The sequence below is a fragment of the Anthonomus grandis genome, chromosome 7, assembly GCF_022605725.1.
Source record: "Anthonomus grandis grandis chromosome 7, icAntGran1.3, whole genome shotgun sequence".
NCBI lineage: Eukaryota > Metazoa > Arthropoda > Insecta > Coleoptera > Curculionidae > Anthonomus > Anthonomus grandis.
Window position 1 is genome coordinate 12,677,939 of NC_065552.1, and position 22,697 is coordinate 12,700,635.

Below are 22,697 nucleotides of genomic sequence, written 5' to 3' on the forward strand. Positions count from 1 at the left end.
AAATTATTTACACTCACTTAACGTTTCTTTTGTAGGGTTAAATTTTGTTAGTCGATCCCGTGAGCTGTTCTCGGCCCACCACTATCAACCGGAGCAACCACAACAACAAATTAGCGCGTCTTATGCCGGGTACTCAACCCTGTGGAATCCGCAGACAGCTCAATCCCCGACAACGGGACGGGCGCCACATAACCCTCACCGCGGTCAACAGACGCAGGCCCAACAAGTGGTACCTCAACGGTACCACCAGGTGCCGCATCAGGCTGTCCTGAACCACGGCCCGGCATCTCTACAGACTTACACCCTCCCTAAACAACATAACGGTAATAACGGCGGGGGTAACCAGGGAGCACAGGTGGTACCGCATCAGAATGTGCGCAAACAGTCGGATGGTACTAACCGGGATGGGAACAGTCCCATGGTTGGAGTTTGTCTACAGCAAAGCCCTGTTGTGATTCATTAAATTTGCGTCACCGCAATAAGAGTCAGTCAATCGTAATATGCGGACGTTAGAGGTAATATTTAGGGAGACACTCGCTCTGTGGTTATTCCTCTAAGAGAGGTTGTATTTGCGTTAGCTGAGGTATTTGGGTTTTTACTTGAGACTCTGCGAACTAATTGGCGCGAAGAATTAATTACGGATTACAGTAATCTGGATTAGAAAGGAAATTCCGGATAAAGCGTAGCTGAGTGATGAAAGTTTGCTCAAATTGGTTTCACTTTCAAGATGGATAAAAAAATTAATAAACTTCAAGGTATGCCGTAAATGGTGTTTTTTTTCTTCTAATTTTAGTATATTGGTATTCAAATAGTTATAACAAGTCATTCTTTTAAATTCTAATAATATACAGGGAAAATTAATTCGCAAATAAAATAAATGAATTATGTATGCGGTTTTTTCATTTCAAAGCGAACCACCCTTCATAAATTTTTGTTAAAAAAAGAAAATGCATTTTTACTAAAGATGTAGTTATTAAAGAGTGCAAGCTTTTATTAGAGATGTTAGCTTCTCACCATCTTTAATTTTTAGTTTCTACGTTTGATTTGTATTACGTAGTTATTTTTTACTTTCTTCTTTTTTTATTATGAATACACAAGTAGATCTGATGAAGCCTACGCAGTACGGGCGAAACACGTGTAATCCTATGACCTGATATTACAATATATTTGAAATCTGCTACTTGAAGTTTAATTTATTAACATTTAAAGAAATAATTTAATTTATTAAATGCTCAAAATTTAAGCCGTTATTGGCGAGGCAATAGTAAGCCTATATTGAAACTCTTTAAGAATATTGACAAGGGTTTGTCTGCTAATAGCTCTACGTTCTCAAGCATTTCAGTCATCAGTATTTTTTTTAGAAACTTTGGTTTTTAAATATCCCTGAAGGAAAGTCTAACGGAGTTAAGTCTGAAGACCGTGTAGCCTTCAATTGCACCAGGTCTACCAATCCACGTCCCTGGAAAGCATACTCTTAAACCTAAATACAAAATTAAACTTTCTCCTGTTTATCTTATTTTTTTTTAAGAGAGCCATTATGGGTGGTTCGTTATGCAATTAAAGTACTATATTGTATTCAGAGACTTGGTAACCGTAAAAGCTACGAAATGGATTAAAACATGGGGCAGTTGCATAATTTGATATTTATTAAAATTATGTTTAAGATATTTAAAAAAATACTAATAGTTCCGGAGATATAACCGAGAAAGATCCGGAGGTCTTATGGAAGTAACTGCTATAGTTGTTGGATATGCAGGAGTTATACATAATTAAAAAGAAAACTAAAATCACAAATTACACTTATTTGCCATAATTTACCCAACGTTGTATCTGTTATGGTTTCCGAGTTCCCAATTGGCTCCCATGAATTTGAGATACCCTATACATAAACATATTTAATTATACCACATATTTTATATTTCTTTTTTTTTTCTTTTGATTAATTATGTTTTTTAATTTCTTTCAAGTCCCGAATTATTAAAGAAAAAATCAGTTTTGAAAAATTACATGAATCAGTTTACAATATTTATAAAAAATTATATTAAAAATATACAGTAGCTTAAAGTTGAAACGCTCTTCATACTGTATTTTGAAAATAATAAAATTTTCGCTTTTTCAACCGATAATTTAGAGAAAACAAATTCTTTAAGCTCTGATTTTACCAAGTAATAATATAAACATTATGTGGCCAAATTGTAATGAAAGTATGAAATCTAGAAAAAGCAACACCTATTTAAATTGACGAGAACTTTTGTTGATAATTAAATTGATCATATATATTAAAAAAAAATTGTAGTACTGAGACAGATCAGATGAATTATTCATAATTTTTAAAATAACTTGGCCTATTTTGCTTTTCTAATTTTTTTTTACATTACGAAAGCTCAATGTACCTAGTTTGTTTCTTATCGGCTTATGTATCAACCGATTTAAAAAACAATCATATCAAATTATTGGGAAAAAGAAACCGTATTTCAAAAGTAGTTGTTCCTAATAATGTACTATTTACAAAAATAAAGTAAATGCCAAAATAAATGGTTTTGGACATTTTTAAATAGGCGTGTAAACGATTTAAGTCATAAAAACCAATGAAAACTATTTTTTCGTGATTACTTGATTAAAAATTAAAACTTTCACCGCATTCATGGCACCCTTTTTTAAAATAAAAAAAAAATTCTATGATTATAAAACAAAAAGTAGCAAATAGAGTATCATTATTTTCAGAATATTATTTTCTATCGAAATACGTAATAATATACCAAGAGTCCCTTCCTGTTAAACCGGAAGTGATGGAAAACAAGAGAATATGTCAAAAGATTCTCTTATAACTGTTTATAGCTTTATCTTATAGCTCTTATATTGATACCAAATTTCATTTGTTTATCTTGAAAAGTAAAAAAGTTATTAAGTGTTCCCTTTTTTCTGTGTCACCCGGTATAAGAAAAACTGGATAAACAATCTCAGACTATAAGTGGGGTGTCATTGATTTCTTTTTTTAGTAGAAATAAAAAGCATGAGAATTCATTTATTTGGAAATTTGGATAAATTGACTATTTTAATAAAGATAAAAATACAACAAATTTTAAAAGATGCAAAAAGATTTTATTGCAATATTAACTTAAATCAGACTTACGACGTTTTTGATACTGATTTTTATTTTAAATTATGGTATATGTCAAAATAATGCTGTTTTGTTAAAAATAAAATTAACAGTTAAAACTTTGCAATAAAGTATCGTAAAGTTATAATTGTTAATTTTTTATGTTTGGCTTATGATTTTTTGCCAAATTATAACAGACATTTATTTACACAATTTAACAAAAAAAAATAAGTACAAAAATATATCTATAAACAAATTCAAAATTAAAAACTAAAAAATGAATTACAGCTCTTTGAAAAGGTTGGCGTAGTATGTGGTTTTTTATTAACCAAATCGACCACTCCAATTAGATCGTTTATTTTTTATTTTTTGGCAACCCTGTAAGTAAGGACACATCTTGGTTTTAAAATGTTCATCACTGTAAGCATCTATAATACCTAGCTCGTTGTTTATGTGCCAATTTGAACTATCTCCCTTTGCCCTTGTTCTCTGTGGGGTTTATATCACTCTCCAACAGTTTTTAAGTTAATTTAAAACTGTAATATGACAGTATTACAGTTTTAAATTAATGTAAAGTCCTATGAACCTGTTTAGTAATACTTTTACTGGCTCTAACACAAGCTTTTTGGTATCATTAACATCGTCAACAGCATCATTATCATGAACTGGAATTTTCCGCAAAACCCGCTCTGGATCTAGTGGCTCAATTTCTGTTGCTTGAAATGAGCTTATAGGTTTGTTCTCACAGCAGTAAGAAACAAGTTTTCGACAAATAAACATGCGCAATAGAGTAAAATGCGTTCGCACAGGAACTTCTGATCGGTTTCAAATCAAAAGTTCGATGTTCTTACACAAATTTCTGATCGTCATCTTATAGTCAGACTTGTTTTCGGATTTATTTCAAGCAGTGTCAGAGAATTCGTGTAGCCAGTCAACGCCGATCTTCGGAATATGAACATAACCTCTAAATTGTTGTTTGTATTTTGTCGTTTTGTATACTCCTTGATATTCGTTTTGAAAATTGTATTTTAAATTGTTGGATTAGTCTAAAAATAAACATTAAGGAAATAGTGATTTTGAATCGTCGGAAGAGTCTGATCAGAATTTTGTTGAATCCGAGTTATGTTGATTCCGACACAGACTTTAAAGAAGATTTAATTGAAGAACAGATAAAGCCCAAAAATCAAAACTATTTTGATGAAACTGTGTCCCAATTTAATAGAATAGAATTTCTCGACTATTTTAGAGTAAGTCTTGAAGTTGCAAATAATCACACAACCTTAAACTCTATTAATAATATACAGCTATTTCGAGGTTGTAGTATAATTTTTTTTTGTTTATGTTTGATTTATTTTCCCATTGCCCACTGGCATAAAAAAGTGAGGTTATTTTTCTTCTCCACTTAACCCGTATTTGATGTTCGCACAGACGGTTTCAAATCGATCATAAGTTGTAATATTTTACGCATGCTCATCAAGAATAGTTTGGAAACAGTTTCAAACCTGTAAGAAATTTGCAGTGAGAACAAATCTTATGAGATAATTTTTTATGGATGCATTATTAATTTTTCCCAATTCGATGAGCGTAGAGGCGGGAAGTTGGGGAAAGTCCTTTTTATATATTGACGTCTCCTGCTTGTGTTCATTTTCCACTTGGTAAATATATGCCTCCATGCAATTTTAAAGGGAGGTGTTCTTAGGTGAGTGAATTTTTCGGTAGGGAATAAAATCTTTGTTGTTTTTCTTTACATTGCTCTAAAACACTATCAGTAAAATGAAACGAAAGATTGTTCCCCAGCAAAACTTTTCATCTTTTTGCGTGCGGAAAAAATGACGACTCAAAACGCGCTGTAGCACAATAGTCATCAGTATCAGCAGTGTAAAACTGATACACTCATAAGAATAATTTTGTCTGAGCATGAATAATTTTGAAGAGATATTCGAAAGTATTTAAAATTTGGTTTTAAAACGGCTTTAGCTTGGCAACAAATTCTGCAACGATGCACGATTTAAGCCCGCCAGTTATCAGATACAAAAGGGATATAATCGAAGCACACAAAAAAGTGAAATAAGAATTACCATACATAAACATAGGAACGTAATTCAAAATAATCATCATTGTCAAAGAGACTTAGATATATGATCAAAGAAAGAGAAAGTATACAAGTCTCACAAATTGTGAGTATAATTGTGAGACTCTGACTTTGAGTATACTTTCTCTTCCTTTGATCATTATAGGAACGATAACATGGAATCAATACTCGCCAGACCTTAATAAAAAAGGGTATGGAGAACACACGGTACGTTAAGCTAAAAGAGGTCGAAAAAGCCTTACCAGAAAAAAAAGAATAGTCTTTCTTACCTTATGGATGAAGTGTTTCGGATGGACTGGAAAAAATCGCCCGACCTAGAATGGTATAAAATTTTGTTAACTCCTAAGAACTTGTCATGCTCATGATGACAATCAATGTGACTGTCTTTATGAGGAACCTGCAGTTTAAATTTAATTTTTTGTCAATTCATTTTACTTTCTTTGTAATTAATAACTCTGTATAACTTTGACTTTTTTATAATTACTTTAGTTTTTGAAGCCAAACCGGCTAAAACCAATTTAAAATACAATGGCGACCATGTCGTTTTTAAATTATTGAGCTTTTCAAAACCTTTTAAACAAAAACTTATCGGAATTTGCCTTAAAGCAGAAAAAATATCGGATACTAGTGGAATTAAAAAATTAGATGTTTTTATTTCTGGATTTCCTTTTGGTCAATTTTTTTGCTCTGTAGGAAGAAAGCGGAGTTTTTGTCTCGTTGCGTAAAATAAAAATTCTGCTTTTTTTTTATTTGTAATAAAAGTACACAGGAAATTTAAAAAAGTTAGGTTGTATGTGTATCACCCTGAATAGCAAATTGTATTCACCTTGAACACAATGATTTTGAACCTATTATTCTTAATATACTATTTCTGCTTTGCGATTTTAAAAAACTACACTTTTTTCACCAACCAATATTTCTTCCCGTCCGGGTATTCGCTATTCAATCGGTCATTTCCTTGGTAAATCTCTCTTTAAGAGGCAAAACATAATAGCTAACGTATTTAGAGTTGAGATTTTACTATATCTTTACAAATTTATACACGGATTTACATTAACAATTAAATTTATATTTTATTTACTACATGAATGGAAACTTTGAGAGTTCGTAGTATCATTTAAAAAAAAAGCCAAAAAGTCTCAAGTTAAAAACCTAATATCACGGTGAATATCAAATTAGCAATCGGATTTTGTTCTATTGTTGTTGCAAATAGCCAGAATAATTTTAGGCAATAAAGCTTTAAACAAACTCTGTAAATTTTTTTAGACGAATGTTATTAAAAACAGACTTTGTTGAAAAGTTTTATTTTGCACAAACCTTGTTCTATTGTTTTTTTAAAAACAAAAACTTGCTCAGCTCAGAAACAACTGAATATGTAAGCGGATTATTTACTTTTACTGCTACCTTGTTTCGATTAGAGTTTCATGAATCACTAGGTGGTATTTAGACTTGTATGTGCACATCAGTAAAACCAATTGGTTATAAAACCTTGTGGTCGGTTATGATTATCTGTTGTGTGGTCAGTTCTTTTAAAACTATAACTGATTTGTCAGTGTTCATTACGAAGGGTGATTAAAGTTTTATAAAGTATTGGGGACAAAAGGATTAAAGCATGAGTCCAGCTTTTTGTGATCCTAAAACTGTTTACTGGTCATTTCATGGGCTTGGTTAATTTTTATACCGAAACACCGATTTTTTTATGACGAATTAGGCAAAAATTTTACGATAAATGATTGTAGGATTTAAGACTCTAGACTTTCAGGTCGCAAACTTAAAGGAATTTGTTTAAATTATTTTGATCCAAAAATCTTGACTTTAGTAACAATTTGGCTAGGTCAAAATATGCATTTTTTTAATAGGGGATTCCATATAAATATTCATAAACTAAGGTTTTCAAGGTAAAAGTGGCTGGACTCTTTTTTGACTACTTTTGTCCCTAACAGTTTTTGTCTAAAACTTTTTCGTCAACTCAAGGCTCTAAATTTGTGAATTAACGTAAAATATTTTTATATCGCATCGGATTTTTATCAGATTGATTCCTCATAAGAATTTGTTTTAATATACTTACAGTACCGAGTAAAAGTAAAGAAACTTTTTTTTTATTTTTAAATTTATTTTATTAAAGTTAACTAAAATTTTTTTATCCTATAATACTACACCAAACTAGATAATAAAAATAAAACATAAACAATATAATTCTACTTATTATAAAGCCATATGTAAATTAATTTAAAAAAAACAGGGTGCAAAAATAGAGAAACACATATTTAAAGAAAATATATAATAACAACAAATTAATATTTAGTCGCATATCCCTTATTTTTAATAACTGCAAGGCATCTCCTTTTCATAGATCCAATCAGATTTCCTAAGGTCTCCTTGGGTACAGAATGCCATGCAGCTTCAACTGCTTCAAACAACTCGTCTCTATTTTTAAATTTTTCGGGATGTTCCTTACGAATTTTTTTGTCTACTAGATCCCATAGATTCTCTGTGGGATTAAGGTCAGGACTCTGAGCAGGCCACTTAACAATAGTTATTTTTTTGTCCTCAAAAAATTTGTTTATAATTTTAGCTGTATACTTCGGATCATTGTCGTGTTGAAACCTCCATTGCAATGGCATGTTTTCCTCTGCATATGGCAACATATTATCAGTTAATATTTCTAAATATTTAAATCGATCCATAATCCCATCAATTTTGACAAGGGGCCCATTTCCATACCAGAGAAACAACCCCACATTTGTACATTTACCCCTCCATGCTTAATAGTGCCCAAAGTATACTTTGGATCAACTCTTTTATTTTTAGGACGCCTGACCCATAAAATATCATCAGAAGAAAATAAATTAAACTTACTTTTATCCGAAAATAATACTGTATTCCATCTTGCTTCTGACCGGTTTAAATGGTCATGTGCAAATTGAAGTCTGGCGGTTCGATTCTTCTTCGAAATGAAGGGTTTCTTGGATGGTTTTCTTGCCGGCAAGCCACTGTCCCTTAAAGGTCTTCGAACTGTATGGATACTAATATTTACATCGTCTAGTTGAGATTTTATATCCACTGCTGTGTTAAATGGATTTTTAAGAGCTAAGGATTTAATTTTCTCGTCAACTCTAGGCGTCGTTTTTCTAGGCCTACCAGTTTTAGGTGGACTTATTAATGAGTTCCTAATGCGGTGTAACTTTATGGTTTTGGAAACGACTGAGCGGTTTAATCCTAACTGCTTAGCAATGATTGCTTGCTTAATTGCACCCGATTGATATTTTGATATTATCAACTGTTTTATACATAACGCCAAAGTAATACCTCGAGGCATATTTACAGGTTATTCTTTATTAATTAACAAAATATTATTGTGTATTGCTTTCAATAAGCAAACATAAACTAAGAACTTTAAAAATGTTTCTCTACTTTTGCTCCTCATAAAATAAAGATAAGCAAATAGATTGTTTTTGTTGCAAGAATTTATAAATACCAAATATGTTTTTGCATTCCTTTGAACCTAAAGAAATAATGTGAGTATTTGTTTATTGGCAATAGTCGATTACTCTGGCTTAATATTTATTAAATAAAATTTTTCTCCACTTTTGCTCGGTACTGTAGATGGTATGCCATTTTTAACATATAATATACGTCAAAAACAATCTTACCGATTAGAAAAGAAGATAAAATAGAAAATATATCACCAAAACCATGTGGCACCGTTAAATATAATAAATGATGGCGTCAATAATCGGCATTTAGGATCGTGTTATATTAAAATTCTTTTAGCTCAGTGAGCATTCCTCGATTGTATTAATGAGTTAAATATGAAATTTGTATTTTTTTAAAGCTTTTCTAAAAGGCGTATAAAAAAAATATTCACTGCATTATATTTCTATTCCGCTAAAGATAACCATTGGCCCAAAACTATTAATTTATTATTAATTATTAGTAGTTTGTTGGTTACTTATTTTGTTGGGTAATACGTCACTATTTATTATTTAGAAGAAATATAAACTTTGATTGAAGGATTTAAGACTCTAGAAGATTAAGATTTAAGAATCTAAGATTCAAGTTCATATTTCTTCTAAATACGTGAATTATTCTATTTTTTTCATCTTTTCAATAATTGAGGTTATGACAATTTTATAAATTGATATTTACTTAAATATTGACGTACTATTCAACAAAATAAGTAAATGGTAAAAGCACTACAAATTACAACAATATAGAATTCACTTAAGCAGCTTGTTGCTAATTAAATATGTCTTTTGTTCCTGGGTCGGCACCCAGGAACAAAAGACTAATTTAATTTATACAAAGGTTTTAATTTATCACGAAACCCTCGCATATTAATTATAATAAATGACGACCACAGGCAAAGAAGGCGCTATGTCAAAAAACGGGATTTCGAGAAAACCCGTTCTAAAGCATTGGAACCTTTATTTTTGTTCATTTTGTTCAAATGTAGCTTTCATGTTTATTATTATATTAATGTTTATCTAGTAAATTAAATCAAATAGTAAATAAATTCTACAAAAAGAAGAAAAAGACACCTCATTACAGAAAAAAAGGTAAAAACGCACTTTGTCATATTATGATTTATTACAAAACATTATGATTCTTAACCTAAGTTTATCATTAAAAAAAATCTTAATTGTCTAAAATTATTAATAGTAGCAATAATTAATTTTTGTGGTGGCCATTATCACTTTCTGGAAAATGGAATGCTGTCAAAGTATTGCTGAGCCTCGGATCCGCAAATTTTTTTAAGATCTTGTAAATCTTTCCACTTTGCATGACTCAATGGTAATGGACCTAAAATTTTAAATTCCCTGTAATAGTAAAACTATTTAAAAATTTCTCATACACTAAACTCACCATCAAATAACAAATCGGGAAGATTAAATTCTCCAGCTTTAAGCAGTTTATTAGGTCGAAATTTTCTGTCCCACATCCCATTGTAGCTGTTTCTGAAGTAGATTAATTGGGGATGTTTTCTCACAATCTTCAGTTCTCTTATCGGTCTTGTTGAAAAAGGACATTTTCTTCTATATTTGGGCTTCAAAAAGGATGTCCAGTTTCTAACAAGATCTTGTTTAGCTTGAACAACTTCAAAGGGCATAGGCCTTGCCCTAGCAGATTTGAAGCGATTATACCAGTCCGTGGGTAATTCTGCACGTATTTTTTGGTTAATGAGACCAAAATCTTTGTCACATTCCATGTAACTATGGCCTCTGATTGGGAATGTTATTTTAACTGAATCTAGTTTCTTTTCAGTATGTACTATGTAATGAAGAGCACGAATTAAAGTGTAGTTTTTATTTTGGCCTCCACACGAGCCACAAAAAATCTCCAAATGTCGAACATATTCACCAAGAAAGTTAACTAAAAAATGATGGAGTAGAGAGCTAACGGAGTCACTACCTTTATTTCCAGTAATTTCTGGAGTCATGTAAAACACTGTATGGGATGTGGATAAAACATGAATGTTGAATGAATAGATGGAAAGTTGTCTTTTGTAATAAACATCATTCGTTGTTATATTAGGAACTGGCAGATTTTTTGCGTAATCTAAGCAGATAGCTTCTGTAGAAATGCTCTTCTGGCTATTTTTCTTTGCATTTCGTTTCCTCTGGTAAAATACTTCTGCTTTTAATTTGTGTAACTTGTTTTCCATTTCAAGTTTTTTTATGTCTCTCTCTATTTGTTTATATTTTACAGATATTTTGTCTTCTATGCTTTGTTTACTAGCTTCCAATCCTTTTATTTTCGCCAAATGTGTATCACACTCACTGCAGGGTTCTGCCTTGTGTGGAAAGCCGAAAGCTATATTAAATTCTGAACTAAATATAGTTCGATATGTTTCATATGAAACTTTTATTAAGGGAAACTTCTCTTCAAACATTTTAAACATCTTTTTAATGTTCAAGTCTTCAGGCAAATAAACTTTGGTGGTTTTTCTTAGGCTATAGTGCGTCTTACGCCATTTAAAAGATTTAATATGATCCCGGACTAGGTTTCTGGAGTTCTCTGAAAGCTTATGAGGACGATTCAAGTTTTTGCCCCTGCGGTCACGTGGAGCCTCACCTTTTTGTTTTAAGGACCTTTCAAGTACTTTCAGTTTTTTCCTTTCAATGCCATGCATCGCCAAAAAAGCTTTTTGACACACCTGCTTTTCTTGTATGCTTCCATTGGCAGAGAATCTTATTCTATAATGATAGGAGGCATTGTGAAGTACAGCAGCTTCTGCTGTTTTGCGAGGCCTTCTCTGTTTTATTGGTAATACTGTGATTAAACCGCATAAGTAGATATTTTGCTCATCAACCGAATTTAATTCGTTAAACCGCCTAATTACCTGTAACCTTTCTACTTCGGGCACATTTTCAAAGCACTTGTAACGTTTGCAACCATAATCTTTGCCAATAACATGGCTTCTTAAGTTGATTTTTTTCATAACATCACTTAATTTTCCATACCGTTTCCTTTTCGGCAAAGGCAGGCACTACTACATCACTACTTTCAGATTCCGACATAATTATTATTTTTACATCAAGCACCACGTGTTAAAATAAACAAACTAATTCAAAATAATCATCCATTACTCTAAAAGAGACTTAAGTATATTAACAAAGGAGGGAGAAGGTAAACTCAAAGTCTAAGTCTCATAAATCAAGCGTCTATTTTAGGTTACGCGTAAATAAAATTACTAAATTAAATGATACAGGACAGAACGCCAATTAACAGAACAGAAAAGACATACCTATCTAAATACAAAAGCCACACACTAACATCACACTAACATAAAATATAAAACTATAAAAAATATAAAATAAAATCCACTATAACAATACAACATCGTGTATCGTTATTGACTAAAATATGGACTTTAAAACGCCAAATATCACATCCAGTACATATTATACATATTATCTTAAAAGGAATGAAAACAAATACAATTATGAAAGGACAAACAATATAAAAAAATTTAAAAAAGCTTTTTCAAAAAAATGATTTAATTTAATAGGGATCTATAATTCTATCTAATTCTATGGATCTATATATTCTAGGATCTATAATTTGGGATAAACAAATTAAGCCATAATTTAATACGAAATGCAAATCAATAACAAAAAAGCAAAGGTTTAGTCGGACTAAGCGCCTTCTTACCCACCACCGCACTGACATGGCGCCTTTTTAGGCTGTTCGTCAATATTAAAAATTGAAATTACTCCTGACTGAGCGCATTTATAGCCTGAACGATAGGATAGGGTTAAACTTTTGAAATTTTTCTAATAGATGGCACTGATAACTCAATTTCCTTAAAAATTGACATAGCGCCTTCTTTGCCTGTGGTCTTCAAATGAAAAAGACATAAAGCCAAAAACTTGAATTTGATTTGTCGAATATTTCGTGGGGTTTTATCAGATCTGAAAAGACCAATTTTAAACATCACAAGTTCGCAGTCTTAATTAAATTTTTAAGATATATATTTTATAAACTTTACATTTTAACTTATATTATAAGATTTCTTACTAACGTCTTATCTAATAATTAACTTCGTTTATTAATTTAGTAACCGAGCCAACGCGTGATACAGATTGCCCTTTCATTGTTTAATTTTCAATGTGAATCCCCACGAGCGTATTTGAGGAGTTCTCAAAACGAAAATCATCCATCAAAACTTTTTTCACCAACAACAAAAAACGAATATTTCTTGTTTCCGTTCATTTTAAACCTGCATAGTAAGTTATTTTCATAGATACTGGTCGATATATCTTTAAATAGTTCTAATTGAATTCAAAACTAACAAAAATTGTGAGAAAATGTCAATAAACAGTTGGGCATAACGCTTTTTGATCCATTACTGCGGATCTAATGCTTTTGGTTGTAGCCGATATGGGACTTGATGCTCTATGTTGTAAATATTAAATAGAGAATAAATAAGATTAAACCCAGTTGAGCAGTTTTTTCACTTAATATAAAATAGAACACATAAAACCAAGATACGAGAAATAAATTTAATACAAAAACTTATAAATTAAATATGGTCCACTTGGTTTTCTTCTAAGCATTCGCAGAAGTTTTCTTCTTCTTCATCGTCTTGAGCTCGTTCTGACATTTGTGGTGCAATACTTAAGGCATTGTTAAAGAAAGCCAAAGATACTAACGGAATTTTATCTTCCCAGTCGACCCCAAATCTAGCTTGAAGCAACTTTTTTATCATCTTTTTTTATGTTCGTTGATTAAATTCATGAGTAGGACGACAGATGGCTTTTGTACGTTTTTTAGATTCTAACCATATTTTACTAATGGCATTGATATTTTTGATTCGTAGTCAAAATAATACGATGGTTCAAGTTTGCTTTTGACATCGAAGGACTCATTTTTGTGGCGTCCATTATGTCGACGAGAAATTTTCTCGTCGTTTTATACATAATGGACGCCAGTTTTTGGCGGAATATACCACCAACAAATATCACAATTTTTTTAAAGTAAAGCAATAGTTTTTAAATATTTATTAAAACCATATTACAGAAACACTGTAATTTTATATGTATGGATCCACAGATATTTGAAACACTATTAGATTACAGAACTACACTCCGGGCAGCAATTGTTGAATTCGCTGGAATTAACAACTCGTTGTTTAGCTTTGAAATATGGCATGACCATTCTTCTACCTGTTTACCTACAATTTAACCTTAACCAATTACTTGATAGGGATTGTGTGGTCATGTGATCAATTATGCCAGATAAATACGCTCGTGGGGACTTCCCATTACTCGACAGGTCGTGGGCGTACAAGAAAAAGTCCATAAAAGTTAAATGTGCGAAAAGTGGACATGAAGATTAAACTTTGCCTGTAAATGTTTTTGGTCATATGATATTTGAAATTATTAATCGTGATTTATTAGCTTTTTTTTAAATTGATTACTAAAACACCTATATATTATTTAAGCGGTGTTTTTTTTTCAGGTGTTTAAATAAACGTTGGACTTTTTTCTGTTTAATTTTTATATATTTTTTTGGACATAATTAATTAATGAGAGATTATCATCTTTGCTACTCTCGGATTCAGCAAAATTCTTTGGTGCGTTTGTAGAGGTAGGCAGGGAATGTTACCATCCATGGAATTCGCCGGGTGTATTTTGATTTTCACAGTTTTAGAAAATCCTTTTTCTTTTCACTTCTTGGCAACTGCTCGTTATATAATTTTTTAAAAATCTTAGATAAGTTTGGGTTTTTTCCCTTACGTTAATGCATTTGTAAGGGTCGTATTTATATTCGCTAACGATTTTCCTTTGAATATTTGAAACTTTTAATAAGTAGTAACCAATTAACTGGATTGCCTTCAGTTTAATTTTTATTTCTTAGTAATCTTTCAGACAAAGCCTTTAGGTCGTAGAAGTCATAAACCCATTAATTCCCAAGGGTAAAAATTTAAGTTTTATAAACGGTTTAGTTGTTCATTGTGACTTAAAATACGCAAATTAAGTATAAAAAAATTAATATTTTTTTTGTTTTGATGAAAAAAAAATGTTGCGTTGACATTAGTCAACATAAATCAATTTTTATGCTCCAATATGAAATAAATTAAAACAATTTCTATGAAGATGCACTTTGAATTTTTGCACATATACATGGTCTGACTTTGACACTAGCGGAATCTTCTTCTCATTTTTTTTTCTTGTTGAACTATAATATGTCCAATATTATCACACTGCACAGCAAACGGTAGCGCGTTTTTTGAAAGACGACCAAGCGTTGAGTTGTTAAAAAAGTTCTGCGCATTAATCTTAGCGTATAGCGTTTACACCATTTCTGCGGTAATGACTGTTTCATATTTTATGACGGCAACCGCAATTTGTGATTTAAAGTCTAGTTGTCTTATTTTTTTTTTGTTGACCATGTTGTGTATTTTCCAGGCATTTACAATAACGCTATCCACAAGGTTTGTAAAAAGCGGCCAACACTATTACTCTACATCTATAATTCGATATACCGCCAAGCCTCGGGTAAAGTTATAAGTTAAAACTATTAAGTTCTTGCCCATTGACAAATCGAGTTATACCACAATAATTTTTTAAATTCGAGCATTTTCCACTATTTTTTTAGTTATAGTAGAAAATGGAATGAGCTAGTGATATATAAGCAAATGCAAATAATCGTTAACATTATTAACGGCAAGTTTTTAAGGAGTAATTACGAATAAATAGTATATGTTAATAATTGTAATATATTATTATGGTACTACATATTCTATACATATTTGACTATACTTTTGACATTGACTGTACCATTTATTTGAAGTTGTCTAATTTATGATAAAATTCGGTCTTAACAGTCGTCGGTCTGCATCATTAATTAGAGAACTTTGATTTATTTGGCTCTGGTTTTCACCCGTCTTATTTTTGATACGGTCTAAAAAGAAAATATTTTCATACATTTTACAAAAATAAAAGCCAATAACCACGTAATACAGTATTAAGTTGTACCTACGAAGCATTCAATAGCATATATCCAATGAAATACCTCAACGCTCAGTTTTGCAGTTTTTTCTATAAATTGCGCGAAAATCTTACGAATACCAGGGCCAAAAATACTCTATTTATTAGGAAAGAATGTGTTCATATATAGTTTCACGTGAACATTTTAAAATGGGTTAAATTATGATTTATAAATAATCTCATTTACAGACATATGTATCCGATTATATCCGATCATATATTTACGAATTGTACAATATACATTCCGCGAAATTTTAACATTTTGATTATGCAGATTTCTCGTCATATTTTAATCCTAAAAGAAAGACAGTAATAATCATTAAAATTATATGAAAAGACTATGTCTAATCGCGCTACAACATATTTTGATCTTGGATCGTTCGTCATATTAAAATTTAAAGGTTTAATTTGGTTTATTAGCTCAAATTGGATGCTATTTTCGTAACATTGATAACTCATCTAAATTAAAAAAAAGATGAATAGGCAAATTTACCGCTTTGATTTTAATAAAGTTTCAGAAACAGTACAATTGAACAAATTCTATTTTGTGTTTTGCTCAAGCAGGTCTTAACTTTACCACGAGTTCCAAACTAATTTGAAATATATCATGTCAAAGTTAAAAAAATATTTTCTTTCTGAAACAAAACTGTTATCTCATTACTTCAAGTGTATAAGCCTTTGTTCTATAAGGTCACTTTAGGGTCTTTGAGGCTATTAGTTTAACTGAAAATCTCCCTATTTTTGAGCTTATTTCATATAAATTTTAATGAAACTGTTTGTGGCTTTCTTTTATTAGCTGCTGCTGATCGGTTTAAAACTTGTCTTTTTATGCTTTTTGTGTCTTTTCGTGAAAGTTCTCAAGTATTAACTCCCAAAAAATTCAAATTATGTGTTTGTATGTTAGTCCTATAGTTGGACCATTGGTCCTGCATCCATTTTGGATAGTAAAACTTTTTTGTGATTTGTTGGTATGTTGTTTTAATCCCATTGCATAAGAGTTTTTAAGCTGGTTGCTCAGGATTTTCGTCAGTAATAACACAATTAAACATCTTTTTTTTAAAATTCCCTATAAGTTTATTGTAATTCATACTTTCTAGATAAATCAGTCTTAAGTTCTTTAAAGCTAATTGTGGAACCGAAAAAATCTTGATCTTGTGATAATTGTAATATCAGCGGTAGTTAATGTAAGTTGCCGATGTTCTGCTGATTTTTAACTGTTGTTGTCTAAGGAATTATATGCTTAAGTTATGAAATACAGTTTTGCTTCATAAAGGAAATTACAGAAGTTGTGAATTTTGACACGATCTGGTTCAAATTAGTTTTGAACTCGTAGTAAAGTTTGAGCACAACATTTGGAGAATTTTTTTATTTGGACAACAGAAACTCCTTACTACTAATTGTGTAGTTAAAATTTACCAGCCAAAATTTCAAGTCTAAGATAGAATAGTTCAAGAAAAGTAAAAATAGTACTTAGAAAAACCTATATGTGCTCATCTTTCATCAAACTGTTTAACATTTTTGAAATATTAATAGCTTTAATATATGGTATTTTGAAGACGTTTTCAATAGTAACTCTAACTAACTAAAGCTGATTTCGAAAAATTAAATTGTTATAGCGCACAAAAAAGACACTAATCAACTGAATTAATATTAATTGGTACTTTTAACTCGAATATTACACATAATTTTATAACTACCTACCATATTCCAATTCTATATACAACTTTACCTCTATTCCATTGTTATCTTAAAACCCAAATTAAAATGTTCACGCAAAATAATCAATAGTCTTGAATTTGCCGTCAGAATTGTTCATATTAGCAGCAATTAGGTGCAAGAAAATATTAGCTTAGAAAATGGCCTAGTTACAGATGGCATTAAAATTTGGTTTGAAATATTACCAAAATTATAATGCAAATGGCATATTTTCTTTGTATAGACAATACATGACGGTGAGTGGGACTCGTAACCAATTTTAATTTAATATTGTTGAGTTTTAGGTAAAGCAAATATTTAACGGGATTTTTTTTTGTAAATAACAATTCCCGGATACTTTTAAGTCTGTAAAACACGTTTTTATTTATTTTGATTTCATGACATGCAATCATTTTCATTTTTCTGCCGTAAAAATTAGGTTTTTATCGCTATGACCGAGAGTCCATAAAGTAGTAAATATAATGATAGTGTAAATTTTACATAAGCCCTTCATCTATAAATTCCTATTTGCTCTTAAATAAATTTACAAAGGGATGGCTTTGTAGTTTATTTTTAATTGTCCTGCCAATATTCTTGGAATGATTGACGATAAAAACACAGGTAAGTTGACCTTATATTTATTAAATAAATATACCAAGTGTTCAAAATGACAAAAGACTGTTATTCCAACAAATGTTCTTACAATAGCTACAAACTTAACGATAAAGAATACTAGAAAGAACGAAATAGACTTCATCAAAGTATATATAAAAGAAAAAAATGTACCTGCTATGAAACAATGAATAAAAATGAAATTAATAATTATTTTATTGTTACCATATGCATTAGTTTACAGCGCGTTGTAAAAAAAAGAAAATAAATAATGGTTTTCAAAGAGGTCACTGATTATCAGGTTGACAATGTAATGTCAGAAATAAAGTTAAATGCAGCGGTAGCTCTGATAAAATTATCACATTTAGCCAATTAACATGTTATTCGCAATAGGGATGATATTATGAATGGACGAAATTTTATCGTATTTCTCTAACTTATTCATGAGTCCGAATTTCGTAAAAACTATAGAACTAAATAGTGATTGGTGCTATGATAAATGCGTGAGATTGTGGTAAAATTACGCCATTATTAATACTTTAATTTAATTAAGGCAACATTTTTTAGAAACTTTAGACAATTTTGCTGGTAAAACAAGAGGTCCCCAAGGCTCTATTTTGATCTTTTGTTGTTTGTCTGTTGATTGCACAATTAATAGAGACTAGAGATGAAACGGATAGTTGTTTGGCCGGATACCGAATATTCGTCGGGACGTCGGGCAGCGAGGCCGGAGGGCCGAATATCCGGCGGCCGGATATCCCGCCATCGAAATCGGGTTTATTCGACGTCTTTCGTTTAAAATTCGAGATTATATCGAGCGGGGGCATGTCGTGGCGTCGGTTCCATATTAGTTTAGTTTCTGCGTAGTTGGACCGGGCGCGTGTTGTTGGTGACGTTTCAAAATCGGTTTAGTTCCTGCGTAGAGTGCAGATAGTTTTATTGTTTAGAAGTTCTAAATATGTCGTCGAACACAAAAAGGTCGCCAATATGGCAATATTTTGACATAAATAAGGACAACAATAGGTTGGCTGACTGTTTGCTGTGCCAGCTTCAAATATCTCGGGGCGGAGAAGGAAAAAAGGCTGGTAAGTGTGTGTATGTTTGGTTATTTTCGGGGTAAATTTAGAAATTACCTATATTCTAGGTACTTCCGCCATGACTAACCACGTAAAATCAAAACATCCCGAGAAGTTTGCTTTGCTTAACAAAGCTAAAGGCAAAGAAGAAACTACCATGCTTGAGAAGTCTGGTGCCTCTAGTACAAGTTCGTTTTTGAGAACGACAGAAAAGCAGCTAACTTTATCAGAATGCGTTGAGAGAAAACAAGTTTGGAATATTAATGATTTAAAGGCAAAAAAATATCATTATTTAAGTGCAGAAATGATTGCACTAGATAATGAGCCGCTAGGTATAGTGGAAAGAGTTGGATTTAAAAGACTTCTTCAACATGCTTTACCTCGCTATGAATTACCAAGTCGCACATATATAACCCAAAAAATTATTCCAGATATCTACAACAGAATTATTAAAAAATCAAAGGAAGCATTTCAAATGCTGTCGCAATTTCTGTCACTTCTGATATATGGACTGTGCGCATAAAAACTCTAGCTTTCTGAGTTTCACAGCCCATTGGGTGTCTCCGGAATTCCAACTTCAACACGAAGTTCTTGCTATGAAACCATTCTCCGGAGCCCACACAGGGGAAAACATAGCAAATGAACTCAATGCTATTGCAGCTCGATGTGATATTCACCAAGACCAAATACATGTACTTGTTCATATCAGCGGTGCAAACATGGTGAAAGGTGTTCGCATAGCAGAGTATAGTTCTGCCAGATGTTTCATTCATTCGCTTCAGAGGGTTGTTACTGAGTCATTAAAGATACAGTCGGAAGTAATCGAAATGATAAGCAAAGGCAGACGTCTCGTTACACATTTTAATCATTCGGGGTTAGCTCAAAAAAACTGTTGGCAATTCAAAAGGAGTTTAGTTTACTCGAACATCAATTAATGCAGGATATCAGCACGAGGTAGAATTCCACCTTTTACATGTCAGAACAAAAATGTGCTATATCCCTTTATGTTGCCGATTACGACACACTGACTAATTTAACGACTCATGAGTGGTGTCTGATGGAACAATGTGTCAAACTTTTGAAGCCATTCGAAGAGATAACTAAAATCACAAGTGCTGGTCTCTCCTGCATATCCGAAGTAATACCGCATCTAGCAGCATTGAAAAAATACCTATGCAAGGATGAGACTGCGCAACGAACAGCTGATTTACCTCATATGAGAGCTGCCTTAAAATCAGAATTGAATTCTCGTTTTAGCTCATTATCTATAGATCCGAATTATCTTATTGCAACTTTCTTGGACCCCAGATTCAAAACAAACTATTAAGGGACTCTCGAAGCTGAAAGAGCGCGACAAAAGATCTTGTTAAAGTTTTTAAAAATGACTTGCGACGAGTCCTCCAGCAGCAGTGATACATCGCCATCATCCACACCACCACCTTCTAAAAAAACCAGAAATGAAACTGATTCCAATGTGACTCGCAATTCCCACGACACCTTTTGGGATTGTTTCAATGAAATAGCACATGAAATTAACAGTCAAAGTCAAAATCAAGCGAAAAATCCAATTGCAAGAGAGATTGACGGTTATTTGAAGACAGTTTATTGATCACAACCGGGATCCGTACGCTTGGTGGTCGGCTAATTTACAAGAGTATCCCAATTTGATGAAATTTGCCAAAGTATACCTTTCAGCTCCTTACGGCAGTGTTTTCAGTGAGAGGCTGTCCGTAAGCAGGTTTGAGTCTTTCCGAAGCAGGTTTGGTTTACGAAAACAAGCAAAATCGCCTGTTGCCGGCAAACGCTGAAAATTTGGTTTTCATTCACCATAATTTACCACTTCTTAATTTTGACTATTAGGTATATGTATTTTTACTTTTAAAATATTTTTAGGTGTAAATTTTTAATCCCTTTGCGGTTTTTTTAATATGTGGTTGAGTTTTTCTACTCTAGTATACTTAAAACTTTTAAGTAGCTACAATTTTCTTTTTTTAGTTTTTACTGTTTTATAACGAATAATTTAGTTTTTCAGATGGTTTCTATGACTTTGTTATCTTTAATAAAAGCTGTTAGAAGTGTAGTTCGACTATTTTTTGTTATTTACGTTACTGTTTAAATATCCGGTATCCGGCCGGATACTAAATGTAGACCGGATATCCGTTTCATCTCTAATAGAGACGACCTGGATAAACCAGTATGTCAACTACACATACTTTTATACAAGTTAGAAATAGATTAAAAATGCATTCTAATTATTTATTAAAAGGCATTATGGATGTCTGCCATTTTTTTCGGCCCACATTAGGTACAAAAATCATAAACATATCACAAACACCTCAGTTTTCTGAAAAATTATATTTTATAAATTTTATAAATGATGCAAATAAATAATGTTGGAAATTTTCCTACGCAAAACATGGACTTATTCTCCACTAAATCGTAGTAAAACTGCTGATGTAGTAAACAGGTTGTGAAGAATGATGTTAAAGCTTTGTTAAATAATGTACCGGTAACTTACACGTTGGAAGTCTAACCCAAAATATACAAAAACAAGATCTTACAGAGAAATTTATTGATAATAGAACACGTTCCTAAATTATTAAGGTTTGCACATAGTCTATCATTTCCAGGTATATTGGTAAATTGGGAGGAACGCACCAAACTGCAGGTAAGTATTGTACACGTGAAAATAATTTTAAAAAAAAAATTATGTTTTCCGATTCTCATTTGTTTTTAAATTAAAAGAATTTTCGCATTCGCCTACGTCTCATGCGACAAATTCCCATTCATAAAAAAAAGATCATTTTACACACTTGTTACATAAATAACTATTTAAACAGTTTACCGCTTCTTATCACAAAAGCCTTAGGTACCGATTGTATGGTTCGTTTTGTTGCTCTGACATGTATTAGTGACGTTAGTGTCATTGTGTTTGGCGCATTTATTTTCGAGTTTTGAAGATTAAAGTAGTATAAAATGCCATATATCTGTTCAAATTTAGAATACGCAAATATGGTTTTTATTTACAAATGTAGTGGGAATGCTACAGCTGCTGTTCAAAAATGCCGTGACGATCTCCACACCAGAGAAACTTGGAAAAAACACATTTATCAGAGTTTTTAACAAACTTTGCGAGACCGGAATTTTACCCAGTATTAACATAATATCTGAACGAGCCACTCGGCAAGGCTTAGAAGAAATACGAAATATTTTGAATTTGATAGAAGACGATCAATTGGTCATTTCCACAGAAAACAGTCATCAAGACGCTCCGAGCGGGGCCTAAATCCATACTATGTTCAGCGTGTACGGCATCTATAACCTAAAGATTATGTTAGCCGTTTGCAATTTTGTGGGTGGATAAATAATATTCGTCCTGTTGTATCGCGCATACTTTTTGCCGATGAAACAACATTCACCCGTGATAGCATCAATAAAATAGTCACTCACATCAATAGAAACTAATATTCAGCCGGATCCACCATGTTTTCGGTAAACGTATGGTGTGGTCGATAGATATTTAATTGGCCTAAAAATACTAATTTTTTTGTAAGTAGAAGTCCATTTTTTAAGTCGTGGAGTGGCTATAAAATAGCGGGTTAGGAATTTTTTTCCCACAAATCAAA

At 31.8% G+C, this 22,697-nt stretch overlaps 1 protein-coding gene and 1 long non-coding RNA gene across 6 annotated transcripts in view; both read left to right on the forward strand.

Moving 5' to 3' along the window:
- Positions 1-17,938, forward strand: part of LOC126738937 (serine/threonine-protein kinase minibrain) — a 65,613-nt gene extending 47,675 nt beyond the window's left edge. For 2 of the 5 annotated variants that reach the window (XM_050444429.1, XM_050444430.1), the window contains exon 9: positions 36-17,938. In XM_050444429.1, coding sequence (XP_050300386.1) covers positions 36-463 — 428 coding nt within the window. In that variant the 3' untranslated portion in view covers positions 464-17,938. The remainder of the gene's footprint in view (positions 1-35) is intronic. The other 3 variants (XR_007661491.1, XM_050444432.1, XM_050444433.1) reach the window with 3 other exon arrangements.
- A 797-nt stretch (positions 17,939-18,735) lies between these two features.
- On the forward strand, positions 18,736-21,151 carry LOC126738939 (uncharacterized). The gene is made up of 2 exons (XR_007661492.1): positions 18,736-19,080; positions 19,140-21,151. It is a non-coding gene; the product is annotated as an uncharacterized LOC126738939 (long non-coding RNA).
- Positions 21,152-22,697: the final 1,546 nt, after the last annotated feature.